The sequence below is a fragment of the Euprymna scolopes genome, chromosome 36 (assembly GCF_053919585.1).
Source record: "Euprymna scolopes isolate OS-2025 chromosome 36, ASM5391958v1, whole genome shotgun sequence".
Classification (NCBI taxonomy): domain Eukaryota; kingdom Metazoa; phylum Mollusca; class Cephalopoda; order Sepiida; family Sepiolidae; genus Euprymna; species Euprymna scolopes.
Genome location: NC_136517.1, coordinates 74,472,909 through 74,496,221, shown reverse-complemented (window position 1 = coordinate 74,496,221; position 23,313 = coordinate 74,472,909). Strand labels below are relative to the sequence as shown.

Genomic DNA, 23,313 nt, shown 5'->3' with positions numbered 1-23,313 from the left:
GCAGCTGCAAACGACGTCTTATTATAGAAGTTAAGTTATGAATTTTGTAATATTTCTTTTCTAGATGCAAGTGCTAATATTATATTTATTTCAGTTTTTAATCTCTATTTTTATTTCATTGTTTTACTAATTGTGTAAATGGTTTTTTCGTGGAAAGATGGTTTGACTCTTTCTTTCAAGTTCATTTGAAATATATATTGTTTTATTTTATTGATTTATATTTTTTTATAATAGATTTTTCTTGTCCTTAAATGTTTATATTTTCCAAGTTGATAGCATAACAGATTTGGAAATTGTTTTCATTTTCAGTTGGTGAGAGGGGAATCTTTCACCTAACCCCCTCTTAAACACACCAAATGGACTTTATTAAATACAAAACTTAATATTTTTAATGGATAGTAGACAATGCATTGTGGATGCGTTATCGACAGCTCCCGTTACTCTTGCTTCTCTTTATTTGTCCTTCAGTCATCATTTAGTAATGAGTGATTTTTCTGACAAAGGGAGAAGAAAAAGCTGTTTTCTAGGTTGGCAGTATTTTTGCGTGAACAGCCGCCAGTGATGTCGAAAATTTTCTGTTTCTATGTCTATCCTTGTAGCCATGTCACTAGTAAGGGTGCTGGAGGTAAACGTTTTATCTGGGCTGACGTTATCCGCCTGATAGTCAGGGCCCGAACCTTGGATTAACCCCTAAGGAGACTGTCCTATCAGCAGGTGCAAAGTACTGGGGCTGCTGCATTGCCATTTGGTGAATGGATTCTGGACCATGCAGTAGCTTCTGGTGGGGCCTCTCGATGCCATATTAGTAGGTGATTGTTACGGCTTTACCTTTTCATATGTTACAAAAAAAAATATTTCTGTTTCTCTCTTACTTTCCCTCTCTGCCCTGATTCAAGCAAGTCTGTCGACCTAGTCCACAAATCCCAAAACTCCATCATGAAAAGTCTCAATAAAAAACACACGATTAAACCCGGATCTCCAACTTCTAATGTAGACCCCTACTACCATGTCTCCTTCTCCAACATCAGGGGTTTACGTTCTAACCTTCCAGAGGTTGAAACCCAATTACAGGAGACTAAACCAGACATATTATTTCTAAGTGAAACTGGCATTGGACAGACCATTTCCCTAGATGAGTTCGTAATTAAAGGATACTCTAATTTAACTTCCAAATCTGACCCCCAAGATCGCCATGGGCATGGAGTATGTGCCTATATAAAAAATGGCTTTTCATGTGGTAGGGACATCTCCAGAGAAGATCCTAACTTACCCTATGTGTTTTTCCGGGTTGCACTTGCTCAAACTACTGCATTTATATTTGCTCTCTATGGCCTCACAACAGCGGAGTTACTATCTTTAAAAGCATATCTGAGAAAATTGACCATGCCCTATCTGCTTATCCTTCAGCTAATATTCATGTCTGTGGAGACTTCAATGTTCACAATGTGGAATGGTTAACTCACTCAAACAAGATCGATGATGAGGGGAGGTTCTGTCATGATTTCTCCATTGCTTATGACCTCACTCAGATTGTTCACGAGCCCACCCATGTTCCCGATACTGACGGCCAGTATGCAAGTCTCCTAGGCCTCTTTCTCACAACTTGCCCTGAACTGTGTTCGGCTTCTGTTCTGTCTCCACTTGGGTCTTCCGATCACTCTGTTGTATCAGTTAAGATAAAAATGAAATGTAATAAGTCCCCAGATGTACCTCTCCATCGTACAGTATATCGATACTCTATGCCTGACTGAGATATCTTATGTACATTTATCTACCTCTGCATTCCATGTTTAAAAAGGATGTGTCCTCTATAGTATCAGACCTGATAGAATGGTTAATTGTAGGTATTGACCGTTTCATACCCTCGAAAAAATTCCAGCAAAAACCTAACAGCCAGCCGTGGTTTTCTCCGAAATGTGCAGCAGCCATTGCGCACAGAAATCATTTTTTTCATTGCTTCCAACGTAATAGATGTACTGACACTAAAGCCGCTTTCAGGACTGCCAGCAACCACTGTAAAAAAGTAATAAAGAATGCAAGAGAGTTGTATGGCTCAATCTGTCAAGTCCAAAGTAGCCGAGCAGCGGCTTGGTTCCCACCAGTTTTGGCAAATAGCAAACAAGATCCTGAACAGAAGCGTGTGCTCTATCCCAACTCTCATAAATCGACCTGAGGTAATCTCGTCAGCATCAGACAAAGCCAAACTCTTTGCCAAGAAATTTGCAGCTAATTCTAACCTTTGCAGCCAAGACTGCCAACCTCCAATATTTCCTCCTGTATCAGAAAACATGCTATGTGATATACAAATTTCTGTATGTGATGTTGCCAAGCTAATCAAAAACCTTGATTCCAGTAAAGCAACCAGCCCTGACGGTATTCCAATTATAGTACTCAAAAGACTTCAACCAGAACTAGTACCCATCCTTACAAAACTGTTTAAACGTTGTCTTAAGGAGAATTGTTTCCCGTCACCTTGGAAAATCTCATCAGTATGCCCCATATTTAAGAATTCAGGTGATCGCTCATCTCCCTCACAGAACAGGCCAATAAGTCTCCTGTGCATCATGAGTAAGTTGCTGGAATCTGTGTTAAATAGAGTAGTAATCAACCATCTCAGCAAAAATAAACTTCTTAGTGACACGCAATATGGTTTCCGTTCTGCTAGATCTACAGCAGATGTGCTTACAGTTATATCTCATATGGTTTTGCGAATCTCTGACAGAGGCTACCTTTCTAGGGCAATTGCTCTTGACATATCTAAGGCCTTTGATAGAGTATGGCATAAAGGTTTACTTCACAAGATCTCCAGCTACGGTATAGCTGGAAATGTCTTCTCAATTATTAAATCATTTCTTTCTGATAGGTTCATAAGAGTAGTAGGTGATGGGCAGAAATCAGAAGTATTAATCCTGGAGTCCCTCAGGGTTCCATCCGGGGCCCAACTCTCTTCCTGATCTATATTAATGATCTTCCAAATCACATCCTTACATCATTTGTAGACATTTATGCTGATGACACTACTATCTATGGTAGCACATCTAAGATCGTAAATGACCAAGTTCTCTCTGATTCTCTCTCCTCTGATCTTGAACACGTGGTACAATGGGGAAAGGAGTTGCTGGTTACTTTTATTGCATCTAAAACCAAACTTCTATCTTTACATCATCAACGTTCTGATCCCCATCTGGCATCAATTGAAATGAATGGCTCTCGTCTTGGGGAGGCCTCATGTTTTGATAAGCTTCTGGGCTTGACCTTTACTCCTGATCTGAAATGGAGCACACACATTAAATCTGTTGCCAAGGCCGCTGCAAAAATGGTCGGATCTTTCTATCGATCCAGTAGATATCTTACTGCTGACGCAATTCTCTATCTATATAAGAGCCAGGTATGTCCAAGGATGGAGTACTGTTGCCACATTTGGGCAGGAGCTGCTAGAAAGGACTTGTCCTGCCTTGATAGAGTTCAAAATAGACTTCGTAGCCTCCTAGGAGATGTCCTTTTCTCTTCGCTGCAACCTCTATCTCACAGAAGAGATGTTGCGAGTTTGTCTCTGCTTTATCTTTATTTTCATGGCAAGTGATCGACTGAGCTTCAATCTATGGTCTCCCCTCGCCAAACTTTCACAAGAAACACTCGTCTAGCTGAAAATACTATCAATAATTCTCCCCACACTTTATCTGTGCCTAAACCTAAACGTAGATTCCATGAAAAAACCTTTCTTAGAACTGCACGCCTGTTGAACCGTCTTCCGTTCTCCTGCTTTCCAGCTGACTACAATATGGTTGTCTTCAAGTCTAATGTAAACAAGTTTTTGATGAGCCGTTCCACTTAAGTTTACAAATTTACATAATTTCTATTACTAACAATTACTATATCGTTCAATTGACTACTGTACACTCTTAACCCTTATCCTCGAGTGGTCTCTGGGCCTTGATAAGTTGTGATGCCTATGTAAAAAAAAAAAAGAAAAGAACAATTTCGCCCTCCGACACCTTCGAGGGGCCACCATCTTTAATGTTTCCGTCTACTTCTCTAATTGACAGCAAATAGTCATTGTGCCAAATACATCTAAATTTACTGACAAATTCATCCCTCAGTTCAAGGGAATGCGAGAGTATATTTCTATTAAGAGATTCTGGAGAATGATCCTTGGAACTATTATTATTGATAAGAAAGCAGGGATGATAGCCCGTTTGCAAAAAATGGTTAGTGGTCAGAATATCAAGGCTTCTATCTGAAGTTGAAAAAACATGAGTGGCCTATCATTTACAGCCTTTTGAACGTCCAAAAGGGCAGTTAGGAAATCAAAATAACCGACTTTCCTCCTACCCAACAACTTTGACAGACACTGTTTAACAGTTTTAATCAATCTTTCCCATGCTCCGCCATGCCAAGCAGAGTAAAGGGAGATGATATAATGAACAATAGTGGTTGATTTGAAATGTTCTTTACATTCATTGGAGACAAATACATCTGACAATATAATACCCAACACTTAGAATGATTTAGCATTGTCGGAATACACATGGGTGGGCGCACCAAATAAGTTGGTGAACCTGATAAAGGTTAATAAGAATGAGCATGTGCTCATGTCTGACACTAATTCCAGATGTGTAGCATGCAAACTCATACAAGTAAACAGTCGGACGTACATTTTGACAAAAAAAATGTTCAGTAAAATCTACACCGACATGTTTCAAGGGTTGGACAAAATTTACCCTATAAGAGGGCAGTTGAGATGCGGAGAGGGCCTTGCAAGATAGAGAATTAATTCTCTTACATATAATACAGCTGCAGAGAACGAATTTCACTGCTTGTCTCCCCTGGGGGATCCGGAAACCGGATAACCTTAATTTGCTAAGGGTAGAGTTTGCTCTCATATGACAACAATTCAAGTGAGATTCAATAATGACCAGCTTGGTCAGGTGACTATTTTTTCCTAACAGTATAGGAAATTTTACATCATATAGGAAAATATCAGAGTTCTGAATGCGTCCTTGGGTCCGATCACTCAATCTTTATCTAGAAATAAGCCAAGGGCCGTCACCCTTAGGGGGTGCAACCTTATTTGAAGGTTATCTCAAATAATCCAATTCCAAGGGAAACGCTTCATTTTGCATATGAGAAAAAAAGCAACAATTTAGCTCTTTTAAAGGTGTCAGTACTTCAGTGTCGTAATTTATGACCGAATCTTAAAACCTTTTCTAAGACATTAATCGCCTTAAATAATGTAGAGAAATCAGATATTTTCATTGATAAACGACTATCGTCTGAACTAGCTCCATCTGAGAACATACATGTTACCATTTTTTTTATTATGGTCGTTAAGACAGGGTAAGGGAGATATGGGGCAGCAGATACTAACTTGATTTACCCAATCTGGTCCACAGATCCAAAATTTGAACACTTGTTTGAACTTAGAGGTTGCAATGCCTCTGATTAAAAGATCCACTGGATTGTCCAGCAAAGGAACATATTTGAATTTAGGGATTACCCCACATTTTAGGCTAACCTCCTCCATAGATTTGTTTATATCTGATATACGATTTTCCACAAAAATATTATTTTTTGAACCTTTCCTATTTCATGACAGAGCTACTTGAACATCAGACACAAGAAAAAATGCTTCTAATGTAGCATAACATGTACAGTATAAATACATTGTCATACTAGTTCTTGATAGATCACCAAAGTTAAGCTACATGAAGGCTGGCCAGTACCAGATGGGTGACCATTTGAGAATGCGAGGCGCTGCAATGCCATCTTCCCATGACTAGAATATATATGCGGCTGAAAACCACTTGTGAATTTAATTCTCCCATAAACTTTATTCTTCAGAGGAAGCTGGTATAGCCTGACCATAGTTAATACCAAATCAGATATTACCGGGTTGTTTCATGACAGTTTAAATAAATCTGATATTTTATAAAAATGAAATTAAAAAACTCAACTTTGTTTTACTTTTTCTATTTCTTCAGATTTAATGCCGGTACCAAATTTTTTGTTTCATGCTTTAAAAGAACGATTTGAAGATACTGACTATACGAACCATCATTTGCCAGAAGAAGAGCAGAAGGATAGCTTTGTGTTACAGTAAGTAAAATCTATAGCTATTCGTGATGGGACGATTTCAATATTTTTCCCAATTCCAATACAATTACTGATTTCGATTCTTTATAAGTTTCTAAATCTTTAACTATAAAATGGTTATTATTACCGTAAAAAACACATGTTAAATGTGCAGATATTTTCTCAAACGTAAAATGCACACTTACGGCAGCGATCTATAGATTTTAGTTTTACTGGTAGTTTAAAATCAATTTATTATTTTATTATTACTACCACCAATGGAAGATTTTGTTTTTAAAAAAATCCTATAAAAAAGATAATTAAAGCATAAAAAAAAAGAAAAAAATTTGGCATTGGAAAAAAGGCACATATTTTTACGATTCCAATACCGATTCCAATACCCCCATAGTCCTGATTTTTCCGCTTCCCAATTTTGATTAATCGTCCCAACACTAGTAGCTACTGACTTATCTACAATTCTATAGTTTGCTGTTGCTTTGTATTGTAATTATTTTATATTAACAGGGAGACTCAACGTTGCTCGCAATTGAATAAGGATCACTACTATGAACATTTTCACTATGCTCATGGCACTGTATTACATTTGTTGTGGTGTCCACCTTATGGATAACAATTCTACGTTTTGCTTACGATAAATAGTGAGTGAATATGCCTCTTGGCGTTATGCACATGTTATGCACACTGGGTGCAGTCAGACTGATGTATAACCATTCTTTTTATTTGTTGTATTTGTTTTTATTTGCAATAAATTTTGTTTCCATTGAATACAGAGTTTTGTCTTTCTTCCGGATCATTACCGATCCACAACTTTCTTTGTTTTTACTCACCCAACTTCTGTAATGCAAATACCCTTTAAGTAAAATTTCAAATGTTTAGACCCAAAATTGGCTGAATTATTTGTTAGAGACCGCAGAGATCAATTTTTTAAAAACTTTGCCACCAATTTGAACCCCTTAATATAATTTGTTTTGGGCTCAAATTAAATTATAAAGTAAGATCCATGTCCAAGTAACCTATATTTAAAACTTCAAGTGGCGGAGGAATTAAGTAGAGTTCTTAAAGGTTAAATCGTTAAACTTTGACCCTTTAATTGCAAAATTTCTGGCCGAAAAGCAATTAAAAAGATTGTTTCCAAATCTCAATACTCCGTATATCAAATTTCGAATCTGTAGACAAAAAATTGACAGAGTTATTCTGTAGGGAAATATACACACACGGACAGACACACACACAAAAATTTTCACTTATATATATATATATATATATATATATATATATATATATATATATATATATATATATATATATATATATATATATGAAACAATTAATTCTTATTGAATAAAATGTATACGTATACCTAATTTTTTTATATATGTATGCATCCCTTAAATGTTAAAATTTGAAAAGTAAAATATACCGATGTGTTGGCTAGAATATATATTCCAAAATTCATGATGATTTATTAGTTTAAGTGATTATCCTGTATATAAAAATATAGGGATGCTAGCAGATGTGCCCGGCGTTTGCCAGTATTAAACACAACGTTAAATTCTTAAAAAAATTAAGTAAAAAAAAAAAAATGAATGAACACAGAATGAGACCTGTGCATACAAGTATTATGTTTTTTTCTAAATAGTTCACTTCTTGTAAGTAAAAAAAAAAAAATACTCGAGCTGAGATCGAAACCAAAACTTAAAGACAGTGAGTCAAGTACGATAACAATTAGGCCAGCTTGATCCGATGATTTAAAAAGTTTTTTGTTTTCAATTTTGAACCCCTTAGCAGACCTTTTTTTCTGGATGAAAACTGATTAAAAAGTGTTCTACATATCTGAATACCCTATATACCAAATTTCAAGTTTGTAGATCAAAAATTAATTAAGTATATAGGTTGAGAGGTGTTCACACACACACACACACACACACACATTCTCACTTTTATATTTATATAGATATACACATACTTATCTGTATATATAGAGAGAGATACGTAAGTTTTTTTTTTTCTAGTAACCATGTTATTGAAATAAGAAAACAGGACATTTTAGAATCATTGTGATTAAAATGCGTTAGAACATAATTCAGAAATTAAAATACCAAAATAAAAATAAAAAATAAAATTGTTCAAAGGAAAACGATTTTATGTATATTTTTCATTTATTTTTCCGAGGGAGTTTCGTAGGGATTCATGTTTGTGTGTTAACGATTTACGATTTATATGGGAAAATATTTGAGGATGAACGCTCTACTTGTGTTGATGGTGTCGAATAGCAAATAGTGGTAAGATGATCCAAGCCATCAAAGATGACATGACATCTACGCGTCGCATGACTGAAATTAGGGTAAATTTTTAGTTTACCGACCGCTCGGCATTCACCTTTAATTTGTCGACTTCTCTCGGTTTTCGGATACGCTGAGAACGAATATTGCATTTCTTTTTTTTGCGCAAACACGCATTTATTTGTATTTGAAGACATTCAGTGTCCAACGTAATCCGTATCATTTTTAATGGCGGCCTAAATATGCCACATGTAACTAGCAAATAGTGGTAAGATGATCCAAGCCATCAAAGATGACATGGCATCTACGCATGCGTCAAATTACCTCCATTATTTTTCATAAGATTGATAGCCGAGTTCTTTTTTCTTTTCCTATTGTTACTTATCCTTTGAAGAGGCAACGGTTCCTGGAATGTTGTTTTATCGTGCTTAAAACATTTAGACGATATTGTTAATCGACCCTTAGAAACAGACGTCATGAAACTTAGCACTATTTTGCAAGTAAGAGATAAGACCTGGTAACCATTGTCCTTAACCTCTGCCAGTTTTTTTTTTTTTTTTTTGCCTAAAGGTCAAACGTTTTTTTCTGAAATGTTAAAAAACAGCTGTTATAGTGCAGGGTTATCTCCCTTAAAGGTATTCTTCTTTTTAGCACCACATGTACATTTCTTCAAATTTGTTTATAAACATCATCCACTTATTGTCTGTTTGACATGAATATAATCTATTAAAACAACTAAGATTGCTGAAGATCTCAACTCAATACATAATCATTAGCGTATTTACTCAGCTAAAAAGTGTTTTTTCTTCAGATTTCATATGTAATACTAATTTTATTCTAACCAGCAGCATTTTCATGCCCACCACTGACTCTGCCCTCGATTTAAATATTTGCCGATTTTACATTTTTTTCGATTTATTTTATTTCTTTTATTCCTTTTTAAAAATAGAATTACCATTAAGGTATAGTATACATTGTAAGTAGTACACTAAGGAGAGTTGAAAGTGAACCCTGGGTTTACTTTTGTCAGCCTCGTAACTATTGCTTCTTTCATTCTGTCATTTAGTCGTCACATTCCATGAGCGATATATTTTTTTTTTTTTTTTTTGACAAAGGGGAAGAATTGCTGTTTTGTGGGTCGGAATATATCAATCTAACCTCTATCGTTAGCTATTTTTGACCTTAAATTGGTACTTTTTTTAGCTCCTTACCTCAAGTGGTTTCATACCTTGTCTGGAGCGATTTCCTTTATAAAAAATCGATTCAAACAAAATTAGCAAGATTACACCATAGCATAACTTCTGCACTTATCTTTGGCGTGTATGAATACCAAATTATAATCTACCTTTAGAAAATTTGACATTTGCAAAATAAAATTCCAAGAGGTGTCTTTTGAGTACAAAAATATTTTGAACTTCAGATTATTTTTCCTCCCTTTAACTCTGGAGCCACTGAATTAGTATGACGTGAATATGTTATTTTCTACAAGGAAAAACATGTTAATAATGCACAAAAAAATGTGTCTACTTTGTCAATGATTTATTTACTTGTATAAAAACACTAGCAGGTCGCCCGGCGTTGCCCGGTCATAAAATCTGCATAAATTTTATAGTTTAATTAATGCAGAATTCTTACTTATTAGGTAGGTATTAAATGTAACGTTTAATTCCTTTAAAAAAATGAAATTAAAAAAATGGAAAGAAACTGAGACATGTGCATACAAGTATTATGTTTTTCTAAACAGTTCATTTCTTGTAAGTAAAAAAAAAAAAAAGATACTCGAGCTGAGCTCGAAACCAAAACCTAAAGATAGTGAGTCATGCATGATAACCATTAAACCAGCTTGGCACAATCTCTAAAACGTGTTTTACAACCTACTTATACTTAACATAAGGAAGCTGTCATGTTTCACGACCGCGCATACACAGCCGTGAAACAGTTAACAAACAGATAAAAATCCGACACACGTACCAATTTGTTAATTTTGTCCTCTTAGCAGCTTTTTTATCCGAATGAAAACGATTAAAAAAAGTTTTCCGCGTGTCTTAATACCTTATATAACAAATTTCAAGTCCGTAGTTCAAAAATTCATTGAGTATATAGGTTGAGAAGTGCCCCCCCCACACACACACTCACTTTTATAAGAAAATATAGAATATCTCATACGGATAATATCATTCAAGGAGATAACTGATTCATGTAATATCTGCTATAATGATTTATCAAGCATAGAATTCACACTCCGGCATTCATACAATTTTTTAATATTAATTAATTGACATTCATAAATACTAAGAGCCCATCAAACATAACTGTTTATTAGGTTGTCAGGTGGTGAATACAGTATAAGATGATTGGAAGCTACAATTGGAATGAAAAAGTTATAGCAGCCAGCTTCCTACATCCCGGCGACGACTAGCTTTAAACACGTGTGAACTGAGTTGTTTAATTCATTTGTAATGCTTTTAATATGTTGTTTAATTCATTTTCAATGCTTTTAATATGTTGTTTAATTCATTTGTAATGCTTTTAATATGTTGTTTAATTCATTTGTAATGCTTTTAATATGTTGTTTAAGAAGACATGCAAAGGGAGGCAACTTCATTATTAAGAGTTGAACTCTTTGTACGGCAAGTTAAATGGATGACATAATCCACAATTTAAATATGAAATTCCTATTTACTTGCCTCTTCACGATGGCAGAGTTCGATACAAGGTTGATTTTTGATGTAAGGAAAAATCCAGCTCCCCAAAAAGGGGCACCTTGGATAGGGACAAAAATAAAATTATCTCAGTCATGAAGGATTTATTCTCCACTAATTGAGAACAGAAAAGGTGAACTGTACCAATTTACTTGCCTCTTCACGAGGGCAGAGTTCGATAGAAGGTTGGTTTTTAATGTAGGGAAAAATCCAGCTCCCCGAAAAAGGGCACTCTGGATAGGAACGAAAATAAAATTGTCTCAGTCATGAAGGATTTCTCCTCCACTGACTGAGGACAGAAAAGGTGAAGTGTAGCATTAGAACAGATACTACACTGTGATATTGGCCCGAAAGCCAAGGATCAAGACTATGTTTCGTTTTGATCTGTTGCTTTGTAAGACTTCTTGATCTCTTTTTTTTTATCAAATCATTCTTGGAGTTCATATATTAAATCTGTACAGCCACACACACACTCGCGCGCAAATAACGAGCCAGCCATTATTCATTACAATTTTCCCCCGCGCATTTTGAGAAAAAAAAACATAATCTCTCGGCAATGGCACAATTCCAAATACGCCTACAAACTTTGCTCAAAATAACAAAAGTAAAAATAACATATTTTGGCGGACGTAGTTGGAAGCACCATCACGTGACACAACCAGCTAATGAGAAAATTAAGAATATAATCTTTTTAACGAATTTCCAAAACGCCAAAATATCAGCAGAATTTAATGCTGTCTGAAACCGGTCTGGATCTATAAAAAAAGCATTTTTGCGCCCAAACGAGTCAGTCGACCTTTTGAGCATGGTGTAAACTTCAACGTCGACCCGTCCGCGTTGGACGTTAAACACGCGTATGCCCAACAATTAATTCCTCCACGTGGAGATGACCCCTTTTACCCTTGTATATCTTTCCGCTAAGTAAGCGAGAAAAAGAAAAGCTTTCTTCTTTACATAAAAAGCATTTAATTATCTCAGTCACCGTTCACAAAGAAAACAACGTTTTTTGTCCATTCATGTAATCATATTATTGTTTTTGCTAAAAAATAAATGCGGTACATTTAAATCAGAAGGAGTTGTCGTTCGTTTCATTCTCATTCTTTTTTTTTTATTTTGTTTTGGGGCGAGGAAATTTAATCTCACTTAAATTTCTGACCCCCATTACAAATCTATCACTCTTTTTGCTTCTCGTAAAACCATTTTCACTATCGTTCTAAACACTTTCTCACACTTGAAGCTATTCTCTATCTCTACAAATCTACTATCAAACCATGTATGGTGTGATATGTATCCCGGGTTATGCCGGCATATTGAAAATTGTGATTGTGATTTTATTGTGAAGATTTGTTAGTACAAGAACAGTTCAAGGGTTAAGGTTAGGTACAGGCAATTCTAATGGCTGCTTAGGTATAGGACCTGGTTTTGAACGCCGGTTAATCATAATATTTTTTAAATTTTCGATTATTTTTTGATTATGTTTAAAAGATTACAGCTTAAAGTTAATTTCTCAAAGAAAAAATAGCGTGTGAAATAAAAAATACAGGGAATAATTTTATCTCAAATCTGAAAAACCGTGTTTCACGTAAAAATTAATCGTGGCAAATATATTTTTCTGGCAAGAGAAATATAAGTTTTCTGGAATTATTTCCGAGTGAAGTATTAAGTTAAAGTCTTAAAATAATGAATTAATACAATAAATGTACTTAACTTTTGCTAAAAAGGGTAATAATTATCCAAAAATATGGCCATGGTGGCAACAAGATTAGTTTCGAGTAAAAAAAAAAAGTTATCGCGGCAAAATTCAAAGAACTACGAAAGTACATTAATGACAAAATTTCATTATTATTTAACAATTCAATTTAAAAATTCAGTGAATTTAATTCACTAAGTTACAATGACAATTTATTCATTATAAAAGGTCAAATAATTATTAATAGAATTTAAACTTTCATAAACTTTAAACGGCATAAATGTTAATTAAATTCATTAATTATACTGACAATTTATTCATTGAAAAAAAAAGTTTACACCATTATTTATTAATATCTATACAGAATTCGAAGTGGAAAGGAAACAATTTATAATTATTGAAAAAATTAACACTTAAAAAAATACAAAAACCATAACTTTAGTAAAGGTATTTTTTGTTTAAACAAAATAATACATTTTCACTAAGATTTAAATAAAAATAATTAGTTCATTATATTCCGCGATTATTATTTGATAAATATTGAAAATTTTATTAAAATTGGTTAATTTCCTGATTTTTTGTGAATTTTAAAGTAAAGGGAGGGGTCAAAATGTTTATACATTTTGAGCGTCAGCATTCATTTTTCCCATGCCTAGTTAGAGCTGATGTATATCAAACTCTGTAGCTGAGGTCGACGATAGCACATGAAATAGGTCATTCGAGTTCATGTGAAAGAGAACGTGGAAAGAAAGAAAGAGAGGAAGATATCTTTTCTGTTGCATGCAAGTCAGTCTGGTTTACGATTTTGGATGGAACAAACACGTCGAGATTGGCGCAAAAATGCGTCAGAAAAAGAAATGCCAAAAAATAATTAAGAACGGCCAACAAAACAAAGAATGTTGAACGGCCAAGACGGAGAAAGAAATAAACTAAGCATTAATTAAAGGAAGCCATTGACTTGTTATTTTGAGCATGCAGTTCCCCTTTGCAGCTACGAGCAACAAAGCCAAGAAGCAAAAAAAAAAAAAGGTATGTCAATGTTTGGTTATACACACATATAAGACATTATGAAACAGCCATATACATAGACACTAGATGTATCACGATTACATACATAGATACAGACAAAGTGGCACACGTAATGATATATACATGCAACAGACCCCACCCCCACCCCTCGAAATCTGTTGTCATATTTTGGCTGTGAATCTGTGTCCCATTTAAAGGTTTTTGATAAACTGCAGAAACTTATCTGTAATTTGATTGGCCCCACACTTCCTTCTTCACTGCAACCTCTCTCTCACATCCGTGATGTTGCTAGTCTCAGTCTTTTGTACAAATACTATTGTGGCATATGTTCCTCAGAATTATCTGATCTATTCCTTGCTTCCTTTGTTTCAGATCGATTGATTTGTTGGTCTAGTGGTCTTCATCAATTCGTTGTTTTAATACCTCATTGTAATACATTATGAAAATTCCTATTCCAGTAGTTTCTTTCTAACGATTGCAAGGTTGTGGAACTCTCTTCCTGCTCACGATTTTCCTTCTACCTACAGCCTTGGTCTTTTTAAGACTTATGTTAATAGGCATATCCTGTTTTTACAATAATCAGCTTTTGAACCTGTTAGTTCCTTACATCAAGTGGCTTCATGCTTTGTCTCAAGCTATTTCCATAAAAACAAAATTTATAAAGGAATTGTTGGTAAAGTTATAGAAATGTAGGTTTTTCTCTTTTTTGTTTACCTATTAAATCCTATGTTCCTTTTTTTCCAGTCCTACGGAACATAAAAAACGTATTCAAGTGAAGTTTCTTGAATATAATCCATTGATTGATTCCAGTAACATGACTTACCATAATTGGATAAAGATGGCGAAAGACATCGAGGTAAGAATTTTTTTTTTTTTTTTTTTATATTTGTAGCAAATATTTATTTATTTTTTAGTATTTACATCAAATCAAAATTATTCACACAAAAAAAATACTACAACAAGCCATATAAAAAACAGAATATTTTTACATCTATATATCGTCTGAATATTTTGTCCAATGCGATTTTAATTCTACATATGATAGACACCATCTTTGGTCAGTCGTTCCATGAAGATGAATCTTGGACAGAGAATGCTGAATCAGTCTAAATGAATCAAATGAAATGAGACTCAACACACAAAGTTATAATAAGTTTATTGTACAAAAGTTACAATGTAATAAATAAGAGATTGATACTCGAATGTATCTTGAATGCCGAAGTATCAAGATTAGCTTAATCTCTCCCATTGGTTATCGCTTGCTAGTTTCTTTTATAGACTATATCAGTTCTAAAGTGATGAAAGCATCCATGGTGCATCATTTCATATGGTGTTCATCTCACTGTAAACCTCTTGACTTTGTAGTTGAACAAGATATTGACAGATCAAGCTGCAAAAGTGAAGGGCGAATTAAGGTCCAGCAGAATCCTTAAGGGCCCAAGATTGGAGATCTGTGGCAGTTCTGAAGACATCTTGAGTCTGTCACCAAATCTAAATAGAAATTCTGCAGAAAAAGTCATGAAGACAAATCAAATCAAATTTATTGAAAAAAAAGAAAAGTGCAACAAGCCATGTAAAAGAATGCTTAAAAGATTTGTACATCTATATACTGTTTGAATGTTTTGTCCAAAGCGACTTTAATTTCATATATGATAGACATCATAATCATGTCTGGTAGGTTGCTCTACAAAACAGGGAATGCAGCTTTTCTTCTTATGAAATGAAAGCAATGATGCGGCATCCTTTGTTGGGTCCAGTGGAGACCATCACTTAATGTTATGGTGGGGGGTTGGGGTTGCAGGTGGCAGTAGGGACGGTTGGCTGTGAAGGCTTTCAAAGATGACGTCACAGAAAAGTTGGATAGATCCTCGATTCAGGTGCTCCGGGAATGACATCAAAGAAGTCCAAATGGGGGATGTAGATGTGGATTAAGTCAGTGGGACTGACCGACATTTCAGACAATGCATCATGGAATGTTCTGACGTCATCTGTACCAATAAAATACAGGCTATAGACAAAGAAGGAAGAAAAGAAGCAGCGACCATGGGCAGGACAAGCACACATCTTATGTCTCTGCTATTTTACACCTCGCGACTTTCCATGCTGTCAAGTGTTGTTACTGGAAAATGAAATGAAATTTTCAAATCATTTCATTCCTGTTACATATTATTTTAAAAGTGCAAGAGACTTTGTTTTGTGTTTACACCTATTATGGAGGTATGCCTAAGTTGTATGGATTTCAAACCCTGATTAGCAATCCGGCTAGTTTTTTTGAATAACGCGACATTAATGCTACAGTGAGAAACTTCTTTAAAGGTATGTTTACAATCTGATTAATGTATTACACCAGAAAGACATGCCCCACGCGTCTCCTGCTGTTTAAATGAAGTGTAATTATTCAAAGATCAGTATAGCAATAATGCAGCTTGTAACTACTCGCATGGTGATTACTAGGGCTATGACAACAGCATATTCTTTTCATTGTTTTGACTCTCGAGTATATATCCGACACAGTTAGACACAGTTAATCAAATGAGAATCACATCACTCTATATAAAAGCGTCTAAGATATCAACGGATACACACTCGAGAGTTAAAACAATGAAAAGAATATGATGTTGTTATAGCCCTAGTGATTAATATGTTGTTCAGTAAACTAATTCAACGGACCTGTCTATACTTGTGTAGTGATACACAAATGATTGGAACAATTCTGCACATGTGTGGATTTTATCATTTCTGTCCAGCTTTATTTTGTTCCTAATTTAAACAGTTTTAGCCCAGGTGTCAACGTGACAAGAGTTCACATCTCCTGGATCGCCACTCATTATGGCTTAGACAGAAGGTGACCCCAAAGACGAGACCAAAAGACCTGAACTCAATTCCTTTTCTCTGATACATGCCAGCTAAACCAACCTGTCTTACATTCTTATATTCCTATGTTGATGAAACATGTTAAATAAAGTTGATATAAAGATGTTGCATCTTTTCATATGGCGCTCATCTGGCTGAAAACCTCTTGACTTTGTGGTTGAACAAGATACTGACAAATCTAGCTGCAAAAATAAAACCCGTCACGATAAAATAGGTCCTAATTATAAAGATTAAAAAAGGTAGCAAAAGTAATAATATAAACACACATAGTTTAGATAATTATTTATGGTCTACGTAGCACAAAATTTAAATATCATAGAATCCTTACATTCAGGTGGTGATTCGGTCAATTCATTTCGACCAAGTGATATAGTCCTTAAGTGCTTCTTTAGATTTGACTCTAAAGAGAACAGGCGTTTTGTTTGTCATTTCGTCCATTTTGGTTGGTCAGTTAAATGTAGCAGTTTTTTTTTAGCTCCTAAAAGTGCCAATGAGTTTTCACAGCTGTGTATGTCCATTGGAATAAAATTATTCTATAAATGTAATTCACAAAGTTTGTTAGTTCTATCATGCCTTCTACTCCAATAGTTTCTTCCTCAGAACTGCTAGACTTTGGAACTCGCTTCCAGGATTCTGCTTTCCCAACTGTACTGACATGCAGAAGTTCAAGTGTAATGTGAACAGACATCTTGCCACTCATCTCCTTTCATAATACCCCTGCAACTTATGTCCCCGATAGTAGCCCCCTACTTTAAAGTGGCACTGTGTTTTGTTTAGGGTGAAAATTGAAAAAAAAAAATGCTAAGTAGGGTGATGTTACTCCAAACTGACTCCAACAATTTTCTTATCACCACAAAATTTAAATATCCATCACTTTTTTGTCTTGAATTTGATCATCTAATGTTGGGAATTGTTAAGCTATATTACCAATGTAATTACATTTATTTATAACTGTAACTTATTTTTTCACATGTAAGGACGGATTGTTTGCAGTAGGGATTTCCAAGAACAGTAGTAGAAGTCACTTCTGTCTTAGTCAATGTCTTGTGAAAAATAACTTCCAATGTATGAAGAATAAATGGTGAACAGCAAGAAATTGTGATACAGTTATTGGCAGATGTAAACAATGTTGGATATGTGTGTTGGAATCAAAGTTATTCTTCTTTGGAGATAATTGGTTTCAGCATTTGATTACATGATTTGTTATTTTGTGACCCTTAACTTCTTTTTGATTGTAAATTTGAAAACTATCAGTTTTGTGGCCATAGCAACTTTTCATCATCCCATTCCCATAAATATTATCAAAGGCAAGATAAGTTACTTTTCTACTTAACTGTATATGTTTTTAGTGTTTTTATTTAATGTAAAATATTTATTCGGTTCGAAAGTCATAGTGTTTATCAATATATTTGAAAAGGACAAATGGCGGCGAGCTCGCTGTTGAATACGTTAAGTTTGGAAAAATAAGTTCAAACTAAAAAAACTATACAAAATAATGTTAGAAACTTGCTCAATATATGTTACCGTGACATAGGCTGACATATATTGAGTGTGTTTCTAACATTATTGCGTATATGTTTTAGTTTAAACTCATTTTCCCATAATTAACGTATTCAACAGCGAGCTCGCCGCCATTTGTCCTTTTCAAATATATTGATAAACACTATGATTTTCGAACCGAATAAACATTTGACATAAAATAAAAACACTAAAAACACATTCAGTTAGATAGAAAAGTAACTTATCTTGCCTTTGATAATATTTATTTGTTATATATGTTTTTTGACAACTTGTGTCTTGTAAAACAAACTCAAAAAAGATACCATAAAAATTTAATTTAACTTGGAAATACTATTTAAAATACACGTGCATACACTACACAAGCACCCTTATTATTATTATTATTATTATTATTATTATTATTATTATTATTATCATAATAATAATAATAAAAATTGCTGTAGATCACATCAACTGGCGCCACACCAACTTGTTGTGAAGGGTCAGGGAGGATAGAAAGACCGAGGTGGGAGAGTACTAAGCAGATCTCCACTGGAAGTGTATAATTCAAATCTGGTACCTTGGGGAGGCATTTTGTCACCCAAACCCACGGAAACATCAATGGCCGATGCCAACGAGAAATCAATGACAACGGCTGTTGCGATAACATGCAATCATCTGCACAAGTGGTCAAGAGGAGAACACTAGAAATCTGGGGAAACTTGTTGTCACTCGGTCTCCAGAGAACACCACAGGTTACTGCCAGTGAGCGATCACTGATGATGGCCTGTGAGATAACTCCTAATGAGTGAAATAATAATAATAATAATAATAATAATAATAATGTCCCCTCCCAAATTCACCACCACCTGATTTAATATCGTAGATGTTTACTATATTTTCTTAGTTTTAAACCAATGTTCACATTATAGTATGATTGTCTTTTAGTAGTTATGTGACTTCATTTCCGTATTCATGTATTCTGCACTGATATGAAAATGAAGACTATAGTGGAGTATAGGATTCCTAACCATGTAACTGATGAAAATACGCTACACATTTTGATGAAAAACATGGGGAAAAATGGACATAGAAGAACAGAAAACCAAAACTTTAAATATAATTTCTGTCTTTAAAGTAATAGTTATTTAAATATTTCAACATATAATTTTGTGGGGAAAAATCCAGCTTCCCAATAAGGGGCACTCTGGATAGGAATAAAAGTAATCTCAGTCATGAAAGATTTCTCCTTCACCGGCCGAGGACAGAAAAGTTTAATTGTAGCATCAGAACAGATACTACACTGTGATTTTACCAAGAAGGCCAAGAATTGTTTGTGTTTAATATGTTACTTTCATTGTTTGTTCACTAAATTCATAATTCAGTTTTATTATTATTAGATTGTATATTGCTTTAAAATTACATAATATTTTTATTTTATATTGAATAAAGTTCAGTTTCATTCTTTATAATCGAATTCCTTTTCTTTTCTTTTTTAACATGTTTTAAATCTTTTTTTTTAAATGCCCTCATATAGTATCGACAGTGATAGTTTGACAAATCTTACCTACATTGCCTGCAGGCATTTTTCAGTTAACAGGACTTCTATATCTCGGTGGCTGTGTTATAACACTAATACAATGTTGATAATAAACCAGCCCAAATGTGATAACAGTACTCCATACATGGGCGAATGGTGGCCTTACAGAGGTACAGGATACTTTTAGGCGTAAGTAATTTTCTAGCATGGTAGAAAAAGCCCACCTTCTTTGCAGCAGCCTTGGCAATGCTCTCAATGTATCTATTCCAGTTCATGTTCCCTGTTAATATGTTTGCAAATTCTCCATTTGACATACTCCACTACAGTCAATCATTGTATATTAATAGTTGCACGTTATATTACAGCTGTTCATTAGTGGTTCAAGATATTGTGATCACCTATGCAGAATAGGGTAGGGCGATTCTCAAATTCTCACACCACACCCATACATATTTTATGTAAGTTGTTTTCTATTCCCCAACTATTTTCATTCTTAGATTTGATCCCTAAATATGAACCTCATGTTTATCATTGTAGTGAATGGTTCACAAACGTTAATCATGCACACACATTAACAAAACCTCCTGCGCCATCTATAATAATATTTGAAGTTATGGAAAATATTAAGAACGCATAAAAAGATTTGAACCCTTTTGGTTGGATTCAGACCTTTTTTAAGAATAAAAATCAAAATATAGATAATTTTGGTATAACCACATATTTACCAATCCAAGTGGCTTCCTGTTTGGAAAGTCGTCCACAGAAAACGTTGTAATTAAATTTGAAGACATTACTATATTACATTTCAACAAGTCTAATATATTATGTTCCTGCGGCAATATCATCTAATGAATTCGTGTTTATGATGTAGTTTGATTATATTTAGATAAATGCACATGGTTGGTTGGTTTTGTTTTACAGCATATCAACCCTTTTCAGGTTATTTAATGCCGAATCCAAAGATTCGGAAGAAAATTTGTTTAAATAGAATATATTTGTTGTTTTCAAGTCGGTTTCTATTTACCCCATAGTTGGGACCCTGACAGATACTACCACTCCGGGTCAGAGTGGACCTGGGAGCAATGGCAATTAAAGGGTGACTCCACACTCCACAAAGCCCGCAAGCTGGGGCCTCACCACCGGATATAGTTTAAGGTCATATCATAAATGCACATGGGAAATTTATTATTTTCTACTAAAATGAAAACCTGATTTTTCTTGGATTGAATGAGGATACTATGTACCTTTTTTCATTATGCTCATGACGTCATATCACTTCCTTTGGTTCCCCTCGTACCACTACTCTCGTTTTTTTTTATCCCTAATATAGTCGGAAGAAGATGAGATGTTGAAAACTCTCTGAAGTGGTGTCTTATACATATGCTTTTAATTTCATTAAAATTAGATATACGTATTTGAAGTTTTCACGGACATGTAAATATTTAGCAATTAAAAGGTCGTGTACAGATTTGGAACCACTTCCATTGTCTTCCATAGGAAATTTTCTACACATGATGAACATTTTGCTATGTTCTACAAAAGGGATATATTTGTTTGAAGTAGATGAGTGGTTTAGGCTATAGTATTTGAATAATAATCTAATAGTTGTAATGTCGCCTTATTTAATGGGAGTTCATAGTCGTAGCTGGTATATTCTTACATGTGGGGATTTCCGCTTATCTTTAAACGTCTCGCTCAAGCTGGTTTATAAGCATGACCATCGTCATAGATGGCGTGTCAGCTGAAAAATGACGTCATCGTCATAAGTCCTAGCAAGCAAGATAAGTGGAACACAGACTGTCGATAATGAGCAAACATTTTTTACAGAAAGCGTTAGCAAACTTCAAAATTAGATTAAAAAAGATAAACATGATACTTTGTACTGAAACTCATCCAATATTAATTAAAAAAATTGAATAATAAAAAACGAATTGAAAGGGAGAAAAGTTGTTAAAAAGTTTAAAAGGAAAAGGAATACGATTTGATACAAATCAAATCGTATTTCTTTTCTTTTTAAACTTTTTAACAACTTTAAATAAAATAAATCCAAGGTAATTTTTTGATTCAATTTAAATTAAATTTTTATACCTTACTTTGTAAAATTTATAAAAGTGTACTTTGAAGATAAATAAATTTCAAATTGAATCTTGTACCTTTATTTTTAAAGCCTATCGTAAAAACATCTTGTTTAACAATTTTCGTGCCTTATTTTTAGATTTTATGTAGATCCTGTAACCTTTCTTTCTATGGAGAACACACATACATTACACACAGACAGCAAGTTTTATGTATAGAAATTATTGTTGCATTAATATTTTGAATGTTTCAACTTATGTTTTTGGGTTTTGTATTCAACTGTCTTAATGCAGCATTGGCAAATTATTTAACTATTCAATATAATGATCGACCTTCATTTTTTTTACTCGATTTTTCTTGAGTCGTTTCTTAGATGCATAAAAATCTTCACTTATAAATGTTACTTAGTGATAACGACCCAATTAAAAGTAACCGATACATGGGGATTACACATTAGTTTCAATGAAGTGTAATATATTGACAGTGTGAAAAATCTTAACGATAAGACTTGTTTTATGTGAAAACAACGCGCAGATCTTTACAAACACACTTTTTTTCTTCAACTTTACATCATTGCAAGAAAGAAGAAAAGAAAAAAAAGAAGAAAGACAACAACATACTGAGGATGGAGTTTAGCTCCGAAATATATTTAAATTGTAAATTTCAAGCAAGGAAAATGTTTGTTCATTTTCCTTAATATTAAGTTGTGATTTTGTTAAAACTGTGCGTTGGCAACGCAAGATTAACGTCAAGGATGTGAGTTCCGTTATAGAAACGTTGATCTAATTTGAATAAAATAAAATACACATCAAGTGCGCTTGAAATCCAAATCACAACGTAATATTAAGGAAAATAAACAAATATCTTACTTGCTTGAAATTCATAATTGAAACATATTTCGGAGTATGCTAGTATTGTTAATTTAAACATATTTCGAAGTATGCATTCTCAGTATGCTGCTTTCTTTCCTTTTTTCTTTTCTTGCTTGCCATGTTGTAAAGTTGGAGAAAGGAATGTCTGTTTGTAAGAAAATGTAATTTAGATACTGAAGCTACCTTTTTCAAATGTAATACTGCTTTCTTATATTTATTGCTTCTGTGCAACTCCAAATAGAACAAAACAATGACATTCTTGAATAAAAGTAGTTCCATTCACTCCACCTACGTTCACAATAATATGAAGAGAAATTAAAAAGAAAAAAATCTTAAAAATGTATATGAAATAAAGTAATTTTCAGATCAAAAACTGCTTTAGCCATTACCTGGACTGACTCCATATACCACCCTTCTTAAAAATATATATGCACTAAAGTAATTTTCAGATCAAAAACTGCTTTAGCCATTACCTGGACTGACTCCATATACCACCCTTCTTAAAAATATATATGCACTAAAGTAATTTTCAGATCAAAAACTGCTTTAGCCATTACCTGGACTGACTCCATATACCACCCTTCTTAAAAATATATATGCACTAAAGTAATTTTCAGATCAAAAACTGCTTTAGCCATTACCTGGACTGACTCCA

The 23,313-nt window shown here is 34.1% G+C and overlaps 1 protein-coding gene across 3 annotated transcripts in view; it reads left to right on the top strand.

The window, feature by feature from the left end:
- Positions 1-23,313, top strand: part of LOC145260605 (L-asparaginase 1-like) — a 113,317-nt gene that overhangs the window by 6,819 nt on the left and 83,185 nt on the right. For all 3 annotated transcript variants that reach the window (XR_013864339.1, XM_080118901.1, XM_080118899.1), the window contains exons 2-3: positions 5,982-6,096; positions 14,541-14,652. Coding sequence is in view for 2 of the 3 variants with exons in the window: in XM_080118901.1 (XP_079975027.1) it covers positions 5,982-6,096; positions 14,541-14,652 (227 nt within the window). In the remaining variant the exon portion in view is untranslated. The remainder of the gene's footprint in view (positions 1-5,981; positions 6,097-14,540; positions 14,653-23,313) is intronic.